At 47.6% G+C, this 20,636-nt stretch overlaps 1 protein-coding gene across 4 annotated transcripts in view; it reads right to left on the bottom strand.

Annotated features, from left to right (window-relative positions):
* The window catches only part of Srgap3 (SLIT-ROBO Rho GTPase activating protein 3), a 232,955-nt gene that overhangs the window by 57,022 nt on the left and 155,297 nt on the right, over window positions 1-20,636 (bottom strand). For all 4 annotated transcript variants that reach the window (XM_028863879.2, XM_028863883.2, XM_028863881.2 and 1 more), the window contains exons 5-8: window positions 8,554-8,739; window positions 4,164-4,292; window positions 2,568-2,789; window positions 153-254 (exon numbers count right to left, since the gene is read on the bottom strand). In XM_028863879.2, the coding sequence (XP_028719712.1) occupies window positions 153-254; window positions 2,568-2,789; window positions 4,164-4,292; window positions 8,554-8,739 (639 nt within the window). The remainder of the gene's footprint in view (window positions 1-152; window positions 255-2,567; window positions 2,790-4,163; window positions 4,293-8,553; window positions 8,740-20,636) is intronic.

The raw sequence follows: 20,636 nt of genomic DNA, 5'->3' as shown, positions 1-20,636 counted from the left end.
CATTCAAGATTTTTTTAGTGCAGGTAGGTTGTGTGGTTGTATAGTGTCCCACCAGTGAACCACCGTTTCCTATATATTCCAGGGTTTGAGACACACACACACCCCCCAGCACAAGCCCCAGGGAACTAGACCCCGGGTAGCAGCTCACTCACCTCTTCATTCTCAATCTTGAGAGTGGCCAGCCTGGACTGCAGCTGGTGGTACCGCATAAGCAGCTCCGTCTGGACGGGCTGCTGTGCGCTGACCTGGCACACCTGCAGAAAGGAACTGTCACTGCAGCTGCACGGAGCCAGAGGGGAGGCTATCAGTAACATCCCATCCAGAGCCCAGGACACAGGTCCGGCAAGGCCGAGTGGCCTGCCCTGGGTCACCCACATTGGACACAGCAAAGGCAGTACCAGATGGGAACGAGGGTCCTCTTACTCCAGAGTCTACCCTCTTGCTGTGGCCAGTGTGGCTTCCCAGTCACAATCTTATATTTGCACAGTAACTGTGGGCTAATAAAGACCTTGAACATGATCTTGGCAAGCCAAGCTAATTCACTGCAAGGCAGGAAGTGGTGGAATGAAAGCACTGCCTGAAGAGCCTGTAGCAAGTACGATGAACCAGAAGCAGTCGACAGGTGACCCTGTCACCACAGGAATGCATAAAGGTGTGTCAGAGAGGTGACTTTGACTATCACACTGTTGGTCCTCTGTGTCCACAAGTTCCATGTCCACAAATTCAGCCAACCAAGAACATAAAGTGTACATAGGAAGGAGGCGGGGGGGGGGGGGGGAGAAAACCAAACACCTGGACTGAACGTGGGCAGGCGTTTTCTTTTATCATCCCCTAAACAGTACAGTACAACAACTATGCACAACATTTGCATAGTGTTAGGTATGTTACGTCATAATGCAGAGATGATTTCAAGTACGCAGGAGGATGTGCACAGGTTCTTTGTAACCACTGTGAAGTTTCATATAAAGTGCTCATGGGGAAGCAGTCACCCACAGATACCAAGAGCAGCTGTGCTGTTCTTCTGGAGCCTTCCCTTCCAAAGCTGTTACCACTGTGGGCTAGGCTACCTGGCACACTGTGGTTTCTCACCCGTTCTAGGAACACAGCTAAGATCACGCAAGGTAATAGGGCTGTTTGCTGAGTTAGTTATTCACTGTTAACTGCTAACTAGGTAGCCCAAGCTTCACAGTAACCTCTTCAGGTACAGATGACAGGCGGAAGGGCAGACCTGGGACAGTGGGACGCCTCAGGAAGAGTGGTGTCTGTCACCTTGTAGAAGTCCTTTCTTGTGCAAATGAAAGAAGTGGGCAAAGCCATGTAGAGTGGCCGCTGTTATCATCTTCTAAGACATCCCCTGTCCCTCCCCAGAAGCAGATGTTACACATGGCCCAGCTGAGCTCCCCCTAGGCTCCTGAGGCTGGCTGGTTCTGCTCTCCTGTGGTTCTGAACCCACTTGCCTCCCAACTCCCATTGGGAAAATGTTCCAGGAAAGTACAGGGAGCTGTCTTCTACATGGGGACAGGGGACAGTGTCAGGTGTCATCTACACACTTCCTTTGTTTTTCTCTCCGGACCTTGGGAAGACTCTGGGCTGCACGAGCGTGGCAGGAAAGTCAGTTGTCTGGTGTGTGAAAGGCTCATGGTACTGTAGAGGGCAACAGAAGAGGGTATCTAAGGTCTAAAGAGATAGGAGACTATTTCTAGGCAGACTGGAGCATCCTTGAGGTCTCCTAAACACATCTAAGAGGGAGCCTAAGGGAAGCCAAAGTCCTATAGTTCTGTAGGTGGGAACCTTAGCCAACAAGACAAGACGATCACCTGAAGAAGCTCATGAATTAAGAGCTGACCCTAGGCCTCTGCGGTAAATCAATGGCATATGTACTCAAGGCTTTTTTTTCTCTTCCCACAATGCTCTAGGAGCATGGGAGAGAACAGAAGTAGTAGCTACGATGCTAACGTGCCCTACTCCCACATTTGAGGCATGGGCAACTTATTCTCAAAGTCATGTAGAATGGCATTTGGAGGTGGGGCTGCCAGGAAGTGATTAGGACTACGTGAGGTGGTGAGGGTAAGGCCACCATGATGGCATTAATGGCTTGATCAGAAGTAGAAGAAAGACAGACTAGAGCTGCACGCTTGCTCTGCCATGCCGTATGGTAACCGTGCCATGTCCTTATGCAACAGGATGGCCCTCGTGAGATGCCAAGCAGATGCTGGCACCATGCTTTTAGACATCCTAGCTTTCCTCCCTGTGAGCTGAAGAAGCCGCTATTCCAATGGCTTTCAACCCTCCTAATGCCTTACTTAATACAGTTCCTCATGTTGTGGTGACCTCCCCAACCATAACATTATTCTGGATGCTACTTCCTAACTGTAATTTTGCTACTGTTATGAATCATAATGCAAATATTTTTGGAGATAAAGGTTTGCCAAAGGGGTCGCGACCCACAGGTTAAGAACCACTGCTCTGCTCTCTTCTAGGTTATTCGGGCTTAGGTACTTCCATATGGTAATGGAAGCTGGACTCATACAGCTAGCTCCCAAGCAGGGTTCTGGCAGGAAGCCTACCTCATCCCCCATGTGGGGCTGGAACTCGAACTTGAGTGGGGGGCAGAAGACCTGGCTGCACATGTCCATGACCGTGTGCTTGTCGCTCCGGGAGTCCAGGTTGTCCACGGCGTTCTCTATGACGTCCAAGCCCTCGTGGCGAGAGGTTTCCAGGTTATATTCTGCTGAGAGGTAGGTCCGAAAGGTGCGGGCCAGGCTGGCGTGAAAGCCCAAATCACAGCACTTGGGGAGAGGCAAGGACAGAGGGTACAGGTGAGAGCTGGGGCGGTGACCTGTGATCACCTTTCAGTCCCCAGCACTTTGGAGTTCTAAATAAGCCATAGCAAACCCTTAGAGGGAGCTGAGAGCTGAGATTTTGGGTACAAACAGAGTCTTTCTGCTCCCCAGGCCCACCACAGTCTTTCATCTCCAGGCTTTCTCCATCCATGCTCTCTGTCTGGAATGTTCTCCAGCTGCCATTTAGTTTATAGGCCATTCATTTCCTTCTGGAAGTTTTCCTTGATGGTCTCCATGCCGAGTTTTGGGCAGAGATCCAGATGCCCCCCACCTCCCTCACTGTGACCCTGGCCACTTGCCACTGTAATTGCCTATGAGCATGCCCTAGGCAGGTGTGCTCCATGGGGTCTGCTGGCTCTTGCCCGCCACTGGGCCTCAAGTCCTAGTCCACAGTAAGGTGCTCGGGAAACATTTGGCAAGCGAACAGACAAAAAGGCTAAAAGGACAGTTGAGAGCAAAGGAAGAAGGGGGTGGCTTTACGCCATTGGAAGGCTGAGCAGACTGCCGCCCACCCCCACCCCCATGCTATGACTTCCGGAAAAGGATATACAGGCTTAGAGGAAGAGAATCCAGCACCCACCCTCTACTGAGCACCTACAAGACTGGATCCCCCATTATCATGGAAGGGGAGACAGAGAAACATTCCCAGTGCTAATGGATCCCCCATTATCATGGAAGGGGAGACAGAGAAAGAGTCCCAGCGCTAATGTAGGTGACACAGTCTCCCATCACCGCCACTCACAATATCCTTCTTCAAGCCTGGTGTTCTCCAGGGAGCCCTGCACAGCCAGCTCCCCAGAGAGTCGGTGTTCTACTCTCCAGTGATCAAACTCATTCCTCCCAGGAGAATTTCCCCCACACCAAGAGATTCCGTACCATTTTCTCCCTCCAGTGACTTCCCCATGGTGTACACCTGGCTGGCTGGACCCAGGGCTTCTGAATGTATGGCCCCCTCTCCTCGTCCACACCAGCAGCTTCTAAGGGTGTGAACTGTATATACTCGTCCCCTGTGCCCTCACACCCAGCAGAGGCCCTGGTGCGTAGGAGAGGACTTGGGAAGTTTGTATTGGATATCTAACTAATCAAGCTATGGCGGGAGTGGGGGACATCGGCCAGAACTCACTTCTGTCCATGGAAAAGCGTGACCATGAATTAGCTTATACCCTAGCCCAAAGCACTTCCAGTCCTTCCCCTCTAGCAGGGTTACAAAAGTTTGGCCAGCTCACATGTCAGCTGAGGACCACGGCCAGCCCCATCTTCCCCTAGCTCCTGAGCTGTTTCAGCCTGCATGCAGCCCACCCAGCAACCCAGGTTGCTCACATCAATGAGATCGGACACATCGTGGATGTAGTATTTGCTGATGGCTGCGTTGGTGGCTGCCAGATTCAGCAGGTAGTCATTGCGAGCCTTCGTGCACTTGAGCTTGTTCTCGGAGTATTTGGCCTGCCTCTGGAGGGAGAAGAGGGAGACATCAGAGCCGAGCCAGCCAGAGGGAGGACCTATGATCTCCACAGGAACTGTCCAACAGTGAGTCCCACCTTCCAGGGATGGGGTGCTTCTGTGCCAAGGGAGCACACTGGATCCTGAATTCAGCAATATACCTTGTCTAGCACAGCTGCAGCCAACAATGATGTTATTTTGTCACACAACATCTTTTGTGTGGTCTCTACCAGGTGATATAGATAAGATATCTCACCCTCAGTATCCTCCATGGGCTTCCCAAACTGTTTTCAATGGCCCAGAGGTCTTCCAAGAAATGGCGTCTAGCCACCACTCCAGATTACCATTCCAGCCCCATCTTTCTGTATACTCCCCTTCTCTCATCTAACCTCTTGTCCATCTTCAAGTAACCAAGTCTATTTCTGTTTTGAGTCCTTCAGACTCCTTATAGTCACATTTCTGAACCTGTATGTGGTCTGTCCCTTGATGTCACTCGGGTTCTTACCCAAAGTGATAGCCACACAAGCTACTGATGATGGCCTTGTCCGATCTCTTGCATTTCTACTACTCTCCCTTGCCCTGTTGTTTTCATAAGCTCTTTGTTTATTTGTTGATCACTGGTACCCCTACAAGAAAGTGAACTCCAAGTGCCGTGACTTGCCTTGCTTGTGGGTGGTGGATCCATAGCACCCGAAATAGATCAACTAAGGTAAGTCTTGGGTCATTTTTAAGAAAGGGGAAAAGGGAGGGAGAAGAGAAGAAGGAAAGAGGGGAGAGAGTCTGGGTCTAAATGGCAGGAGGAGTGGGGCAGAGCATCCAGGATTTTGCCAAAGCAGCTTTTGCCCTGGGCCAGCCCAGAAGGGAGGAGGCACAATGGAAAACGGCCTCTGCCCCTTTCACACGATGAGTCTTGGCTGGGTCTCTTTAAAGAAACCATGCCTTCAGCTAACTGCTCTTTCCCGTTCCTCATTCCACATGAGGTCCAGCTTTGGAGTAGATCAGTCCCACTGCCAACCTTTTAATTCTCCTCAGGCATCTTATGTCCTCTCACTCTGGGACCACTCAGCAGATGTCTCCTGGAACTCACATCTTGTGCCAGCCAGGCACCTATCTGCAGAAAGTCTGAACACTCCTGACCCTCTCTAGGGGCCCATTATGACCTTGAGACTGTTTTCCTGGGTTGACTTCATTTTTATAATTTTTATAATTATCGTGGCATCTTAGCTGAACTCATCTATTTATAGAGGAGGAAATGAGAGCTGAAGAAGAAAAGTGGCTTGTCCATGAGCCAAGTGGCTAATTAGCATACGGCTGCACCAGGAATGAGCCTCTAGAATCCCAGCCAGTATCTTTCCATCCCAGCATTTCCTCTGGAGAGAAACCTTGCACCAATGAGCAGCCACTTGTTATCCTCCTCTTCCTCCGATTCGGAATACCATGGGTGTGTCTATTCTGGACATTTTATGTAAGTTAATTTGTATAGTTTGGGGCCTTTTGTGTCTGGCTTCTTTCACTTAGCATGATGTCTTTCGGGTTCATCCACATTGTAGCATGTATCAAGACTTCATTCATTTTCATGGCTGAGTTATGTTCATCAGTAGCTGAATGTTTGAGTTGTTTCCATCTTTTGGCTACTGTGAACAGTGCTGCTGTGAATACTCACACATACAAATGTTTATACAAATATGTTTTCATGCCTCTGGGGCAAATACCCAGGAGTGGCATGACTAAGTCACATGGTAGCCTGGTCCATGTACATCTAATATCTGAAGAGCTGCCAGATGGCTTTCCACAGTGACAGAACCACTCACATACACAGCTTGCCCCTGACAGCAGTGCAAGATTTTCTGATTTCCATATCCTCATCCCTGCCTCTTCTTGCCAACCCTTGTATCCTGGTCCTTTGGGTGGCTGTGAAGTCCTACTGTGCTGTGGTTTTCATTTGCATTTCCTTCATTGCCAATGGTGCTCTGTATTATGGACCACCTAGACAGGTTCTTAAGAACTGTCTATTCTAAGAGATGGCTCAGCAGTTAAGAGTGCTGGCACCCACATGGTGGCTCAAGATTGTCTGTAACTCCAGTTCCAGGGAATCCAACACTCTCTTCTAGCCTCTGAGGGTACCAGGTATAAAAGTGGCAAATTTACATACATACTGACAAAACATCCATGCAATAAAATAATTAAAAAATCTATTTGTAGTGGTATTGTGTTCCCCAAAATATTGTGTACTCTAATAAACTTATCTGGGGTCAGAGAACAGAACAGCCACAATATTAAACATAGAGGTTAGGCAGTGGTAGCACACACCTTTAATCCTATCACTTGGGAGGCAGAGATCCATCTGGATCTCTGTGAGTTCAAAGCCACACTGGAAACAGCCAGGCATGGTGACTCATGCCTTTAATCCCAGGAAGTGATGGCAGGAAACAGAAAGGTATATAAGGCATGAAAACCAGGAACTAAGCTGGTTAAGCTTTGAGGCTTTTGAGAAGCAGTTCAGCTGAGATTGATTCTGGATGAGGACTCAGAGGCTTCCAGTCTGAGAAAACAGGATCAGCTGAGGAATTGGCAAGGCAAGGTGGCTGTGGCTTGTTCTGCTTCTCTGATCTTCCAGCATTCACCCCAATACCTGGCTCCAGGTTTGTTTTTATTAATAAGATCTGTTAAGATTCCTGCTACAGTCTATTCAAATTCCCTGCCCATTTTGGTATCAAGTCTTTGAGTAGATTTTGGATTTTCCTCACTTTCAAAAATTATACCAGGACACACACACACACACACACACACACACACACACACACACACTTTTATATGCTTCCCAGTTACCCAGGTTCTGTTACGCTTTGTTCCTACCCAGTCTATAATTTCTAGAGCTAAAGGATCCTGTAATCATAGAATTAGGCCCCCAGAAGAACAGATAAACATCTGACGCAATGGCTTGCAGACAGAAGAACTCTGCAAATGTTTCCTGGTTGTGGGGAGTACATGGATATGGAATATTCAGCAAGAAGATCATAGCGTTTGAAGAAGAAAGGGAGTTAGAAGTCACAGATGGGTCCTGCCCCTTCAAAACTCCCTGGTCAGAGCAGACATCATTAAGTGATCTCAGCATCTTTTCAACTAAGCCTTGATAAAGCTTCAGAATCCTCAACAGAGCACTCTGTCCAGCCACTATCAATGTATCAGAGCCAACATGAGCAATAAGACTTATTTATCAGATTTGAAAACCGAAGCTCAGGGAGAGGTGTTAATATAGCATTTAAAACCCCAGCTGATATGCTGGGGAGAGGGCTGAATGGGTAAAGTGGTTGCTGTGTATGCATAAAGACCTATTTGGATCCCTAGCACCCATGTGAAAACTGAACTCAGGTCTGTAACCCCAGAGCTGGGGGAGGAGTAGAGCTGGGAGACTCCTGGGGGCTTGATGGCCAGCCAGTCTAGTCAGTCAGTGCGCTACAGGTGCAGGCACAGACCCTGTCTCAAAGAGTAAGGCAGAGAGAGCAATAGAGGAAGGTACTTGACGTCAACGTCTGGCCTCTACATATCCACACACAGGTGAGGAGCACCCCTGCATACAAATGTGCACACACTTGCATACAAACATACATGAGTAAACAAATCAACCCCAGGTTATCGGACTCCAAATCTTGAGCTCTCTCCACCACATCTACAAAAATGCTTTGTAGCACCATCCACCGTGATTCTGAAGCTTCAGTCTTTGATATGGCCATGGCAATTTCACAATGGGCCCATGATAGCTTTAGATGTTAATTTGGCAGAGCCTAGAATTACCTGGGAAGAGAGTCTCAATGGGGCGTTGTCTACATTGGGTTGGACTCTGGGCATGCCTACAGGAGATTGTCTTAATTGAGTGAAGTGAAAGGGGAGGACCCACCCTGAATGTGTGTGACACTATCTCATTGGCTGGGTCCTGAACTTTGTTAAGTGAATAAAGCTAGCTTAGCAAAAGCAAGCGATCAACTGAGCGAGTGTGTTCATTTCTTTCTGCTCTTGACTGTGGATGTGCTATGATTAGCCATTTTCAGGGCCTGCCACTTGGATGCCCCTGCTGTCATAGACTGTAACCTACAACAGTGAGCTAAAGTAAACTCTTTCTCCCTTAAGTTGCTTTTTGTCAGAATATTTCATCACAGCAGCACAAAAGAACCAGGACAGGGCCCTTTATCCTTCATGCAAAGGGGGAGGCAAGTCTGCAGCTGAGTGCATGGCTCTCCTCTTCGTGCCTCGCCCCATTTCTCCCACTCACCTTCTCCTTCATCTTCTCAATCTTCTTCACAGAGCTGCGGCGCTGGGGCCGGTCCTCGTGCCGGAGCAGGTTCATGCTGAGGTCTCCTGACTTGTTGAACTGTTTCTCCTCCTGCTTCTCAGCCTCCTTCAGCTTGCTTTCTGCACTGATGCTCTCTGAGTGGTACATGTGGTAGGTTTTCATGACCTGGAGACACATGCGTACAAGAAACCAGTAGCCTGTTATGGCTCAGCATGGTACATCTTGTTCCTGGCCCCACCCCAAGTTCCACATAATTGTTTTCCTTCCCATCATACATTCATCTTAATTTTTTGTTTACTTCTGCTCAGACTCCCTGAGGGCTGGAAATGAAGATGCTCCTCAGGTGTACAACTTTATCATGAGTGACATCATCATCACCCTCTTCTTCATCATCATCAACATCATTGAGGCTCTACTAAGTGTCAAGCATGAGCTAGTAAATGGGAAATTAAGAAAAACCATCACAACCACAGGTGGTATGGCAAGCTGGGCCCTCGTTAGCTGTCCTTTCCAGTCATGCTAGCTGAGACCCTTGTATTCTACCTCTTGTCTTTACTCCCAAATCAGTGGAAAAGCCCTTAAAACGGGCTTTGCAAACTGCCCTGTTATATAACCTAATAGATACTCTGTGGTCCCTGGAATGCATTCAACCTTGGCTATACAAAGAATTCCAACAAAGCAAATTGCACTCTGCTACTCATCTCCTATAACAAAACAGGATATGATTATAATGGGGAATTCTGAGCCCAAAGTTTCTTCCTGAAACCTTTCCAAACTTGCAAAGTGTCCTATGAATGAGACATAAAGTCAGCGTTTCCTCCCAGATCTGGATGGAGACTTTTCTACAGCCCACCCACACGGCTCACTTGCAGTTTCCCCCCAAAGCCACAAGAACCCACTTCTCGCTGATTTCATCCATTCCAGTATGCCAGTTCCAGGAAACTCTTGCAAACCCCCACAGCCCATAAAGTATCCTTACTGGTACATGCTTGACATCTAGTGGCCAGAAGGAATGACTGCAGCCTTAACAGGTGAGCAAAGAGGTCCTGTTGTTCCCAAGGGTCTTTAGGCCATAGTTGACAGAAAGGGCATGCGGTCAAGACCTGGAAGGATCTACTGCAGTCTTTTTGGGGTTCCCACCTTCCCCTGTGATGTCCCTCCATCTCTCTGTGCTCAGAGGTACTCAGCTCTGTGGCTTTGCTGTCACACTGCTGCTGCTGTTTGGATCTAGACACACACACACACCCCTCCACTCTCACACACACTCCAGCTCTCCGGGCCTGCTTAATTCAGTAACAATATATCATCTGTACTGAGTAGTTCATATAGGTGGTAGAAGCATTTCTGCGTGTGTCTAGGTCAGTGATTCTCAACCTGTCGGTCCCAACCCCTTTGGGGTCAAAGGGTTCTTTCACAGGATTTATCTGAGACCACCAGAAAACACAGATATTTACACTACAACTCATAACAGTAGCAAAATTATAGTTAAGATGTAGCAGCAAAAATAATTTTATGGTTGGGGGGTCACCACAACATGAGGAGCTGTCCTAAAAGGTCACAGCATTGGGAGGGTTGGGAAGCACGGCCTAAGTCATCTGCTCCATCATTCACATGCCTCTGTCTAACTGCTCCGGGGTGGCATCCCAGCTGGGGGTTCCCACTTCCCATGTTTTCCTCTGCCTCAGTTTCTCCCCCCACATTGCCTCATTTTCTTTCACTCCTCTTGAGCCACACAGTGTTCCTTCTGCGTCCTACAAACCAAACTTCCTGGACTGTTCTAAAATTCCCATGCACGAAGAAGAACAGAGCCCTGAGAACCTGGGGCCCAGCTGCCTGTGATCCCACTGAATCCTGACCCCAAAGACAATAGGGGATTTGATTGTACAGGATGACGTGTCAGACAGTTGCCACTGAAGAGTTTATTTGGAGGCCTCTCTGAAATGAGTTTACTTATACCGGAACCCTCCATTGTTGCCTTTATTCAATTACGGTTATCCTTTGGTATTCATGAAGGGCTGGTTCTCAGAACTCCCCACGGATGCCAAAATCTGCAAATGCTCAAGTTTCTTATATAAAACAGTGCCATAACTGTCTAAAGGCTGAGTATGTCCTTCTGTAGACCTTAAGTCATCTTGGGATCACTGGCAATAAATGTTATATAATAGATGCTATACTGTGCTGAGAATAATTATAAGGAGAAAGACTGTCCATGCTCAGTATAGACATTTTTTCTGAATATCTCCTGAAGTTTCCTGAATATTTCCACAGATGCAGAACTCACAGATACCCAGAGCCAACTGGACCTGAAACACAGGCTTCAGCAGTGAAAGACTTCAGTTCAATAGCATAGAAGAGTCTGCTTGGTGTTGCCAATTCAGGATGTGTTGTCATATTTAAGCTTATCTGGTACTTCAGAGTTTACAAATCTTTCAATTATCTGCTTCTATTGAAGGAGCATTTCAAATCATCCTTAGCCTACTCTGGAAGGCAGTATGTTATCAATTAAAATGGCAATAGCCCGGGCGGGTGGTGGCACACTCCTTTAATCCCAGCACTCAGGAGGCAGAGCCAGGCAGATCTCTGTGAGTTCGAGGCCAGCCTGGTCTACAGAGCGAGATCCAGGACAGGCTCCAAAAGCTACAAAAAGAAAGCCTGTCTCGAAAAAAAGAAAGAAAGAAAAAAAAAGGGCAATAGCACCTAAGATTTACTGAACACTTCCTCCATGTTGAGCCTTGATCTAAGCTCTGCATACACCACTATTTATTTCTTACAAGAAGCCCATGAGAAAGGCACCTGTGATCTCTGATTTATACACAAGGACCTACAAATAGCTCAGCCAGCTTCCTTGAGATCAAAATGCTAGCACAGGTGGAGTCAAGGTTCAGAGCCAAGGTGGCTGACCCCACTGTGGGATCATGGGCACATGTTTGTAGCTCCCATTTGGTACACCTCCCTCTACCATACAAAGGGATGTCAGCATCCCAGAGCTCACAGGGCTTCAGAAGAACGTGGAATCTCAACTCTCCTACTACATCCTAGGTGTCTATGGAGAGGATGTGTGTCTTCATGCCCTCCTGGTGATGTTCAGACAGGGGTAGATATAAGAAAGAGGAGGTGCAAAGTGACTGGCCATTGGCAGCTGTACACTAGGAAAAGGCATGTGTGTGTGTGGTCCAGAGGCCTCCATCTCACATGATCCTAGCATGGGGGTTCTAGGGAACAACCTCGAAAGGACACAAAAATTGGGGCACTATCTTGGACATGTGTGTTCTCAGAATGTAAGAGCCAGGAGGTCCTCTAGGGAATCTTGATGTATTAATCCCTCATTCAAAGAAACAGACCAGAGGCTGGATCTTTTGACCCCTAGGCCTGGTCTTTTCTGGTAATCATGCTGCCTTTTGCTGTGTTCACATGCCTTTCACGGCTTCCCAAATGCCCAGATCCTGAAGGAGGAAAGTGGTGGAGATCTTTTAAACCCTCATTTAAATGCAAAAGATAACAGAGAACTTGGAAGTCAATAGCATTCATAAGGAGACATGTTTTATAAGGCATCAAGAAGATCAGCTGTTAGGAAACATTTTCTCAGAGATGCAGTCCAGGTGTGCCTTGATCCTCAGTTAGGGCCAACCCAAGGCACATTGACCTCTGCCTGCAGCATTTGAGTGTGGTTGAACTCCTGGGCCAATCTGTTACTAAGACATCTAAGAAAGAAGGGACGTTCTACAATTTGTTTGATCACCCACTGGAGTGACTTATGATCTCCATAGAACTTAATCTCTATTTTCACTTGCTCATTTTTCATGTCTATAGGCTATCTTGTCCCAACTAGAATGTGAAGTCCTGAAGTAGAACCTCACTTCATTCCCTTTATTAGAGCACGGACATATTGCCATCAGGTGCCACTGTATATCTGTATGCACGCATGAATGTGTAGGTGGATATGGTTGAATAGATGGGTAGATGGATGGAAGGGTGAATGGAGGGATCTAAGGGTAGAAGGTGGAAGGGAAAGAGATGAAAGAGAGAGGAAAGGATGGAAGGAAGGCAAAATGGGGAAGATATAATTAGTTCTACTGCTTTTGATCTGATGACACTCTTTGGAGTTAAGGAGAAGTTATATCCTTCGTCATTAAATACTTCTTATGTAGACGATACTATATTAGGTCCTATATCAGGAAATACTACAGCGTATAAGACATATGCAGTCTAATAGAATATACACCGTGGTGGGAACGTGAACAATGTTACTAGCTACTCTCATAGGAAGTGGTAAGAGCTGTGAGGTGGGGAGTGTAGGCACTACAGGAAAACTTCCTGGGAAGTGATAGCTAAACCAAGCCTTAAAGAAGGAGTGGTTGTTATCTGTATGAACAAGGCTCGGGGCTCAGGGCTCAGGGCAGCGATGGGTGGTTTAGACAAAGAGACATCAGTTCAAGAGAAGCAGGAGCTGAACAGAGCTGAGGAATAACTGATGCACAGAAAAATAGCAGGTGACTGGTCACCAGAGCCACTGCCTTACCCTTACCCTCCTCACCCTGCTGTCCCCTCAGTGGACATCTGTTGTTTTTCTCTGCCTGGGATCATCTAGTCCTCCTCCAAGAACAGCTTCCTGATTTTATTTGAGGAAACCCCCAAAATTCCCCTCCATTATTCTCAGTCCCATGGAGTTCACAGGAAACTGACATGACCTCCAATCCTGGCAGTGGCCATGAGAGCCAGGCCTGGCCAATTGGCAAGCACCATTTCAATCCGGTCATCAGGATGGGGGCTAACGATCTAAGGCAGACTAATTAGATGCTACCCTGCAGACCTTATGTGAAATACCGAGAAGAGTGTGGCACCGTGGTATTAGAAGGGTAGGAGGTCAAGCTGGGGTAAACTCAATAGGAGACGCCCCCACAGAGGAACACTAAAGTAAAAGGAGGAGCTACACGCTGGCTCCCAAATAAGGAAGGAAGGAAGGAAGGAAGGAAGGAAGGAAGGAAGGAAGGAAGGAAGGAAGGAAGGAAGGAAGGATAAGTGGGTAGGGAGATGGATGCACAGTGAATGGGTACCTTACAGATGATGGATGGATGGATGAGCAGCTGTGTGCCAGGCATATACCTGATGCTCTCAAAATATCACAGTATAGATGGCAGAGGGACCCTCTGCCCTCAGTGTATACACTGTATTGATGAACTGGACCATGAAACGATAGACAAGTCTGTGGGTCCAGATATGCCTGAGCCACCAATAGATTGTAATGTTCACCTAACTGGTGCTGTGGTGTGAATGGGTCCCCCAAAGTTCGGGCACTAGAACATTAGTTCCCCAGTGCGATCACGTTGAGAGGTGTGGGTTGGTTATCGCAAGCGTGGATTTAATGTGTTATAAGACACGTTCAGACTCCTCTCACTGCCTGAGGTGGTGCTTTCCTGGCCTCCTGTCTTCTGCCACAGATGGCATAGAATGAGAGCACTCACCATGTGCCAGTGCCATGCTCATGGACCTCCCAGATCCCAGAGCTTTACACCAAATAGCATCTGTTTTCAATAGATTACCTACCTAGTCTTAGATACTCAGTTATAGTACCACTAAACACTAAAACAGCCTGTCTGCACTGGATTCCTGTCCCTTGCTAATAATTGAGTCCCCAAAGGCAGGTTTCCTTCCCTTCCAGTTCCCCAGCTCCCCACATCAGTCCTGATCCCAACCTATCAAGCTTAGGGCAACTCTGAACACTGCTGACTGGCAGAGCACAGGCCCCTCCCACATGCCAGCAGCTGCTTCCCTGCTGCTTCTTGTGGCCGGTGTCCCCTCCCCCTCATGCTCTGTCAAATGCCATCTCATCTCCGCTGACTTTCTGGCTCGACGATTTCACCAGGCCACCTCACTTCTCCCATTCCCTCACACTGTGTCAGATCCCCACGGAGGAGTTCTCTTCCGTGTCTAGCCACATCTCACCATCCACACACAGATAAGCAGCCACGGGTCCATCCGTGGCTGAACAAGCACCTCACTGGACAGCTGGGAGAGGTGAGAAAGCCACCCAGAGAGAGACCACACCCCAGCTGGCAGGTGATGACCTGACAGAGCTGCCTCCCTCTGAGTCTAGACTCACTCCTCACATGTTCCCTCATGGGCAGGGTGGCATAAAGGGGAAGTGAAAACAAACAAAAACCCTCCAAGTACCCGAACCCCAGTACTTCATTCCGCTGAGCAGGGTGACCAAGAACCCAGGCTAGTTGACTGTGTAGGGTCAGGGCATCCCCACAGGCGGTAGAGAAATTTCCATGTAAACAAGGTGATTCTCAGCATCCCTAGAGCGTTATGAACCCCCTTCAATGCTCTTGGGACCCTTTTGGTGCTCGTGGGAACTAAGCCTCACACTGGTGCATCTTTAGTGCTTGTCTCTGGCTGCAGCCACCCAACAACTGGGTGAGGCTACATTTCATGGCAGTTGCAGAATGCTTCTTGTATACCAGGTTGCCTTTTGCTGCTCAGGTGAACTATACCATTTCCTTCTAAAGCCTGTCTGTGGAAGTCCAGTTGGCCCTCTGTGCCTAGGTTTCCACTTCCTCATGATCAATCCACTGCAGACAGAAAATGGTCCGAAACTATTTGCACCCCTTCTCAGCATGGACGTCTGTTTTCCTTGTTATCCCCTAATGAATAGAGCATGACGACTGCTTGTGTGGGATCTCCTTACATTGAGCATCAGACATAAGCAAGTGTATCCGAAGGACACAGGAGGGTTTGTGTAGGTTCTATGCAAGTACTATGCTGTTTATGTAAGAACTGTGTTCTCAGACTTCGGCATCTGTGGGGATCCTGGAACCAGTCCCCTGTAATTACTTGGGGACAAGCGTAGTTGGCATATATTTATATAACTAGATAATATATTTCCTTAAGACACTCGGGGATGGGTGCTTGAGCCTAGGGACTCTGGCACAGCTGGGTGACCCTGGGCTTGCTATCTGACTCTTCTGTGCCTCGGACCCACCATCCACCATGTTACTGTAGTAACGATGCCTCCTCCTTCTGAAGATCGTGGTGAGAACAAGAATGAGTCAGTGCAACAGGAGCATTCGGACCAGCACCGTATGGGGGAGGAGAAAAGACAACGGCCCTGGAAAGAGTGTGCGGGCACAGTGGCTCCTACTCATGGGAACTGGGTGTGTGAGGCATGGCGGACATGTGCACCAACTTGGAAAAAATAGCTATGGAAGGAGACCCCACTAACAAGACGCCAGTAACCTAGCAACTGAGGTAGTGTGAGGGCAGGGAGAAAGCCAGGCAATGCAGTGGGAGAGACTTCCTGCTATGCCTTTCTGTAACAGTTTAATTATAGTTGTTTCTATTGTTTATGGAGAATCCATATTATCTATTTCTAAACTTTTGAAAATGATGCCTTTTTTCCCATTGTATGTGTGGTGTGCATGTATGTATACCCATATTTACATATGGGAGCATATGGGAGCCTGAGGTCGATATTAGCAATCCTCCTCCAACACTCTCCCACTTATTCCAGGAGGCAGGGATTCTCAATCAAACCCCGAGCTCTCTGATAGCCACCGAGCTCCTCATCCATCTCCAGAAGAGAAGCTGGAAATAACCATGTGTTCCCAGGAAGAAGAATCAGGGGCTCTCCTGATGGGGCTTATAAAGCCCATGTTCTTGTCAGTGTACAAGGCTGCTTTTCCACTAATTAATTAGGACAGGGAAAATTGAGAGAAAAGTATTCAATGAGTTAGAGGGCATGTAGAAATGATGCGGGTTGTATTTAAATGTCATTCTAGAAGATACAGAGGGCTCTCTGACCAGCCAGCCTAGCCTCTCTGGTGAGCTCCAGGCTGGTGAGGTATCCTGTATCAAAGAAGGTGGACGGTGCCTGAGGAATGACACCTGAGGTGGTTTGCTGTCCTCTACATGAGTGCACACACATGTACATGCATATACACAGGCACCATCACACAAATACACACACACACACACACACACACACACACACACTATACACATGCAAAATAAAAAGAAAGATACACAGAAAGCCTGGGTAGAACTTGGACTAGAACTCAGGTTCATGAGCACCTAGTGTGAGGCCCTCTACATAGCCCATCAGGAAAGAGACAACATTACAAGTATTTTCCTGGAGGCCCAGAGTGGATTTCATACCCTGAGCCTAACACACAACCAAATCAAGTTTGACCTATACAAGGCATAGCCTATTCATTACTCCAGTTAACATCTATCAGCCACTAGCTGTGGCTAGTGTGGACACCTGAAACCCTCTCCATTTTGCTCTTAACAAAGAAACAGGGTGCCTCCTGCAGCCAGAGCAGAGCTACTGAGCACAAGGGAGGGGCTGAAGTGGCCTGCCCAGGGTACCAATCAGTTACCAAAATAGCAGTTATATCTCATGACCTAGAAATATAATGAAAACCTAAACATAATGTTAGCTGAAGTTTGTTGTTTTGGTTTGTTTTTCTTTCTTTGGAAGGATTGCACCATGATCCACAATCTCGCTCTGTGCTCTCCTTTTCTTCCAAGTCAATATGTGATCAAAGACTATGATGTGGAGGGCTGATGGGAGTTCAGAGAAGAGAGGGGGTTGACAGACAGATAGAATTGATCGCCATCATCATTACCCTCAGCAGGGCCCCTCAGCAGACTTCTGCTTCCATGGAACATTGAGAAGGAAAAGAATGGGGCTGAATGCATAGTTCTTCTCTACCTCATTCATTCCTTAGTTACTGTGCCTGCGGGACTCGGGCTGGGAAACAAAGGGAGCTGGGAAGATGTGTGTAACCGGGATGCTAAGTAGGAACTTCTAGCAGTGAAGTCCAGGAAGTCCACAACGCTCCCAGAAGCTGGGTGGCTGTGACAGACAGCCAGACATTGCTCAGGCATGACTTTAGCACTGTGACTACAGGAAAACAGGGAGCGTATTTTTCTATCTCATGACCTGAGGCTTGACTGTAACTTGCTTTGGGTATTAGCAAAAGCGGTTACTAGCAGAAGTTTGTGTATTAGAGTCCACTCACTTTGGGTTCCTTTTTCTTAGTCATCCAGAAAACTGCCACCACATAACTGGCTACAACCCAGCTCAAATTGCCAACCCAGAGTCTCACAAGCAAATAACATGGTAGGTTTGAAGCCGTCGAGTTTGGAGGCAATTTTTTAAAGAAGCAGTTGAGCAAGCTCAGCCTGGTGTTCTGTCACGAGCCCATGCACTTCAGTCTTGTCTGTACGCTCAAGTCTAACACTCCTTGAGGCAAAATCCATGACATTTATTGTCTACACAGCATTTCCCATTCCTCTGCTCTAACCAGCACCAGGGGGAATCAAGGATGGGGAAGATGCTGACAGAGACCAGCTTCTCTGTTGTTGTTCCCAGTTCCTGGACAGCAAAGATTCTCTGATGCCACAGTGGGAGCCCCAGAATTTAGGGATTAAACTGCATTTCTAAGTAGCCGTGGTCATCCCTCAGTATCTATGGTGATGGTTTCACGACACCCTTTCACACCTATCCAGATACCAAATTCTGTGGATGTTCAAAATCCCTTATATAAAACGGTGCAGTGATTATAAAGAACCTACACCCCGCACTCCCTAACTCAGATCATCTTGACAGTCCTCACAGTACCTAATGCAATGTTTCACTGTGTAAATGGGCATTATACTGTGTTGTAGTACTTGGGAAATAACAAGAGAGCTGCATGTGTTTAGTAATATACCATATTTAAAACAAATATTTTTGACCCAAGGTTGGTTGAACCCATGTAATGTTAGTTAGCTTTTTGTCACTGTGGCCACAGTTGAGAGAAATTAAAAGAGGCTTCAGAGATTTCCATCCATGCTCGGCTGATGCCTCTGCTGTAAGCTTGTGGTGACACAGAGTATAACGAGTCAAGAATGTGTGTCAAAGCCAAGTGGCTCACCTCATAGCAACCACGAAAGCAGAGAGATCGAAGGAGCCAGGGACAAGACACCTTTTAAAGACATGTCCTCCGTGACCTGCTTCCTGCAATCAGGCCCCAACTTCCCTACCTCTCAATGTTGTCTTTAAATAAAGCTGCATTGGTGCATGAAGGCTTTAGCATATGAGCTTTTGGGGGGTATTTAATACTCATTGATGTGGGACCTATGGACACAGAGAACCACAGTTAGCAATATGGAGTATTTATTGTTGGTACCTGAGGCCCCCTCTCCTTCACACACACCCAAAGAAGAGAGAGTTGGGAGGCACTGGGCCCTTCCTCTCCACCAGCTCCTGGAGCGCCCCCAGCAGGCCACTGTGAGCATAGCATGGCAGGAAGAGCCTTATCATGGGGTGAGCCAGCCACCTACGTGCATGTCTGATGCCAATAGTGTTTCTGTCCAGCTGTCCTAACCTGTGGACAGAATGGGCAGCTATCTACACAGAACCTGCTGGGTTCAGGGCACCAGTACCATGAGGGACATGAGATGGCATTATCCTCTCAACTTTTGATACCACCTGGTACTATTGAGTCTACAAACCACAGGAAAATGATCAGCCCTGGTTTTCATAGACAAAACTGAGAGGCGAAGTCATGTTGTCAATGCCACACAGTCTTTGAGACTTGACAGTGTCACTCATCAGCCAAGACAGAACTCCAGAGAAGTCACTCTACCACAAGGGAACAGATGTAGACAATGAAAACATGAGGTTTTTATAAGGCTACAATAGGACTCAAAGCCCAGAGGTGGCATCTTTCTGAAGGTGTTAAAGTTTGGCCTAGTTGGAAAACTGAGTCTGACTCAGATGGACAAAGGATAAAAGCATGCAGGCCACAGCAGGCAAAGGCAACTGCAGAGTGAAGAAGCAGAGGAGGAGGTATTGGGGGAGAGTATAAACAGTTCTCCTGGTTAGTTTTTATTGTCAGCTGACTATAACCTAGAGTCACCTGGGAAGAGGGAATCTCAATTGAAGAATTGCCTTGGTCAGATTGGCAAGTAGGTTTGACTGTGAGAGTGTCTTGATTGATGATTGATGTAGGAGGGCCCAGCTCACTGTGGGCAGCACCATTCCCTAGGCATGTGGGCCTGGGCTGTATAAGAAAGCAAGCTGAGTATGAGCAAGCAAGCGATCTGGAGAACGTGGCAGTAAACAGTGGTTCTCTACAGTTTCCACTTCAAGCTCCTACCTTGAGTTTCTGCCCTGACTTCCCTCAATGATGGATTGTGACCTGGAAGTATAAGCAAAATAAACCCTTTTCTCCCCAAGTTGTTTTTAATCAAGTTGTTTTGTCACAGTGACAGAAAGCAAACAAAAACAGACAAAACGAGGTTCCCAGCTGGAGGACAGAGGGAAAGTTAGAGACCCAGGCAGGAGCAGTGAAGTCCTGTGCCTGGAGCTATGGTGCAGGACTGCTATGGAGAAAGTGTTCCATTCTTAGAGGGACTGAAGGAGCATAGGAAAGACCTAGCCTGGGTAATGACCAGTGTCAGAAAATCCTCTACAGAACCTTACACACTCATCACTGACCCCCATCCCTGTGAGTACAGACAACAGCCTATCACACCCATTGAGGATGATATAATAATGGCAGACATGACCACTGGCACACAGACTCTCTAGCTCGTTATGTACTCTTTCATACTAACTGTGTGTTACTGTGTGTGACCCCCTCAGTGCAGCTGGCCCTCTGTACCTGTGCTCTCCACATCCATGGAGTCAACCAACTGTAGGTTGAAAATATTTGGGGAGGAAAGTTTTGTCTGTACTAAGCATGAACAGACTTTTTCTCACCACTAAGCAACACAGCGTAACAACTGTCTGCATAGCACTGAAGCTGCATTGGCTGTAGTAAGCAATTTAGGGATGGTTTAAAGTACCTGGGAGGATGGGTGACACGATACCACTTTATACAGAGACCTGAGCATCTGCAGAATCCCTGTATCCACGAGGCTTTCAAGAACCACTTTCTCCAGAGACCGTGGGAGGATTCCACTGTTCTTTCCAGCTGAAAATTAGATTTGACCCAGATTCTGACTTCAGACTGTCTGCGTTCTCTTCACCTATTTTCTCTGTGGTATTGGGGTGAATCTAGGGCCCTGAG

This window comes from Peromyscus leucopus, chromosome 3 (assembly GCF_004664715.2).
Source record: "Peromyscus leucopus breed LL Stock chromosome 3, UCI_PerLeu_2.1, whole genome shotgun sequence".
In the NCBI taxonomy this organism is placed as follows: domain Eukaryota; kingdom Metazoa; phylum Chordata; class Mammalia; order Rodentia; family Cricetidae; genus Peromyscus; species Peromyscus leucopus.
The sequence above is the reverse complement of the archived record's forward strand: the minus strand, read 5'-3'. Positions and strand labels throughout refer to the sequence as shown.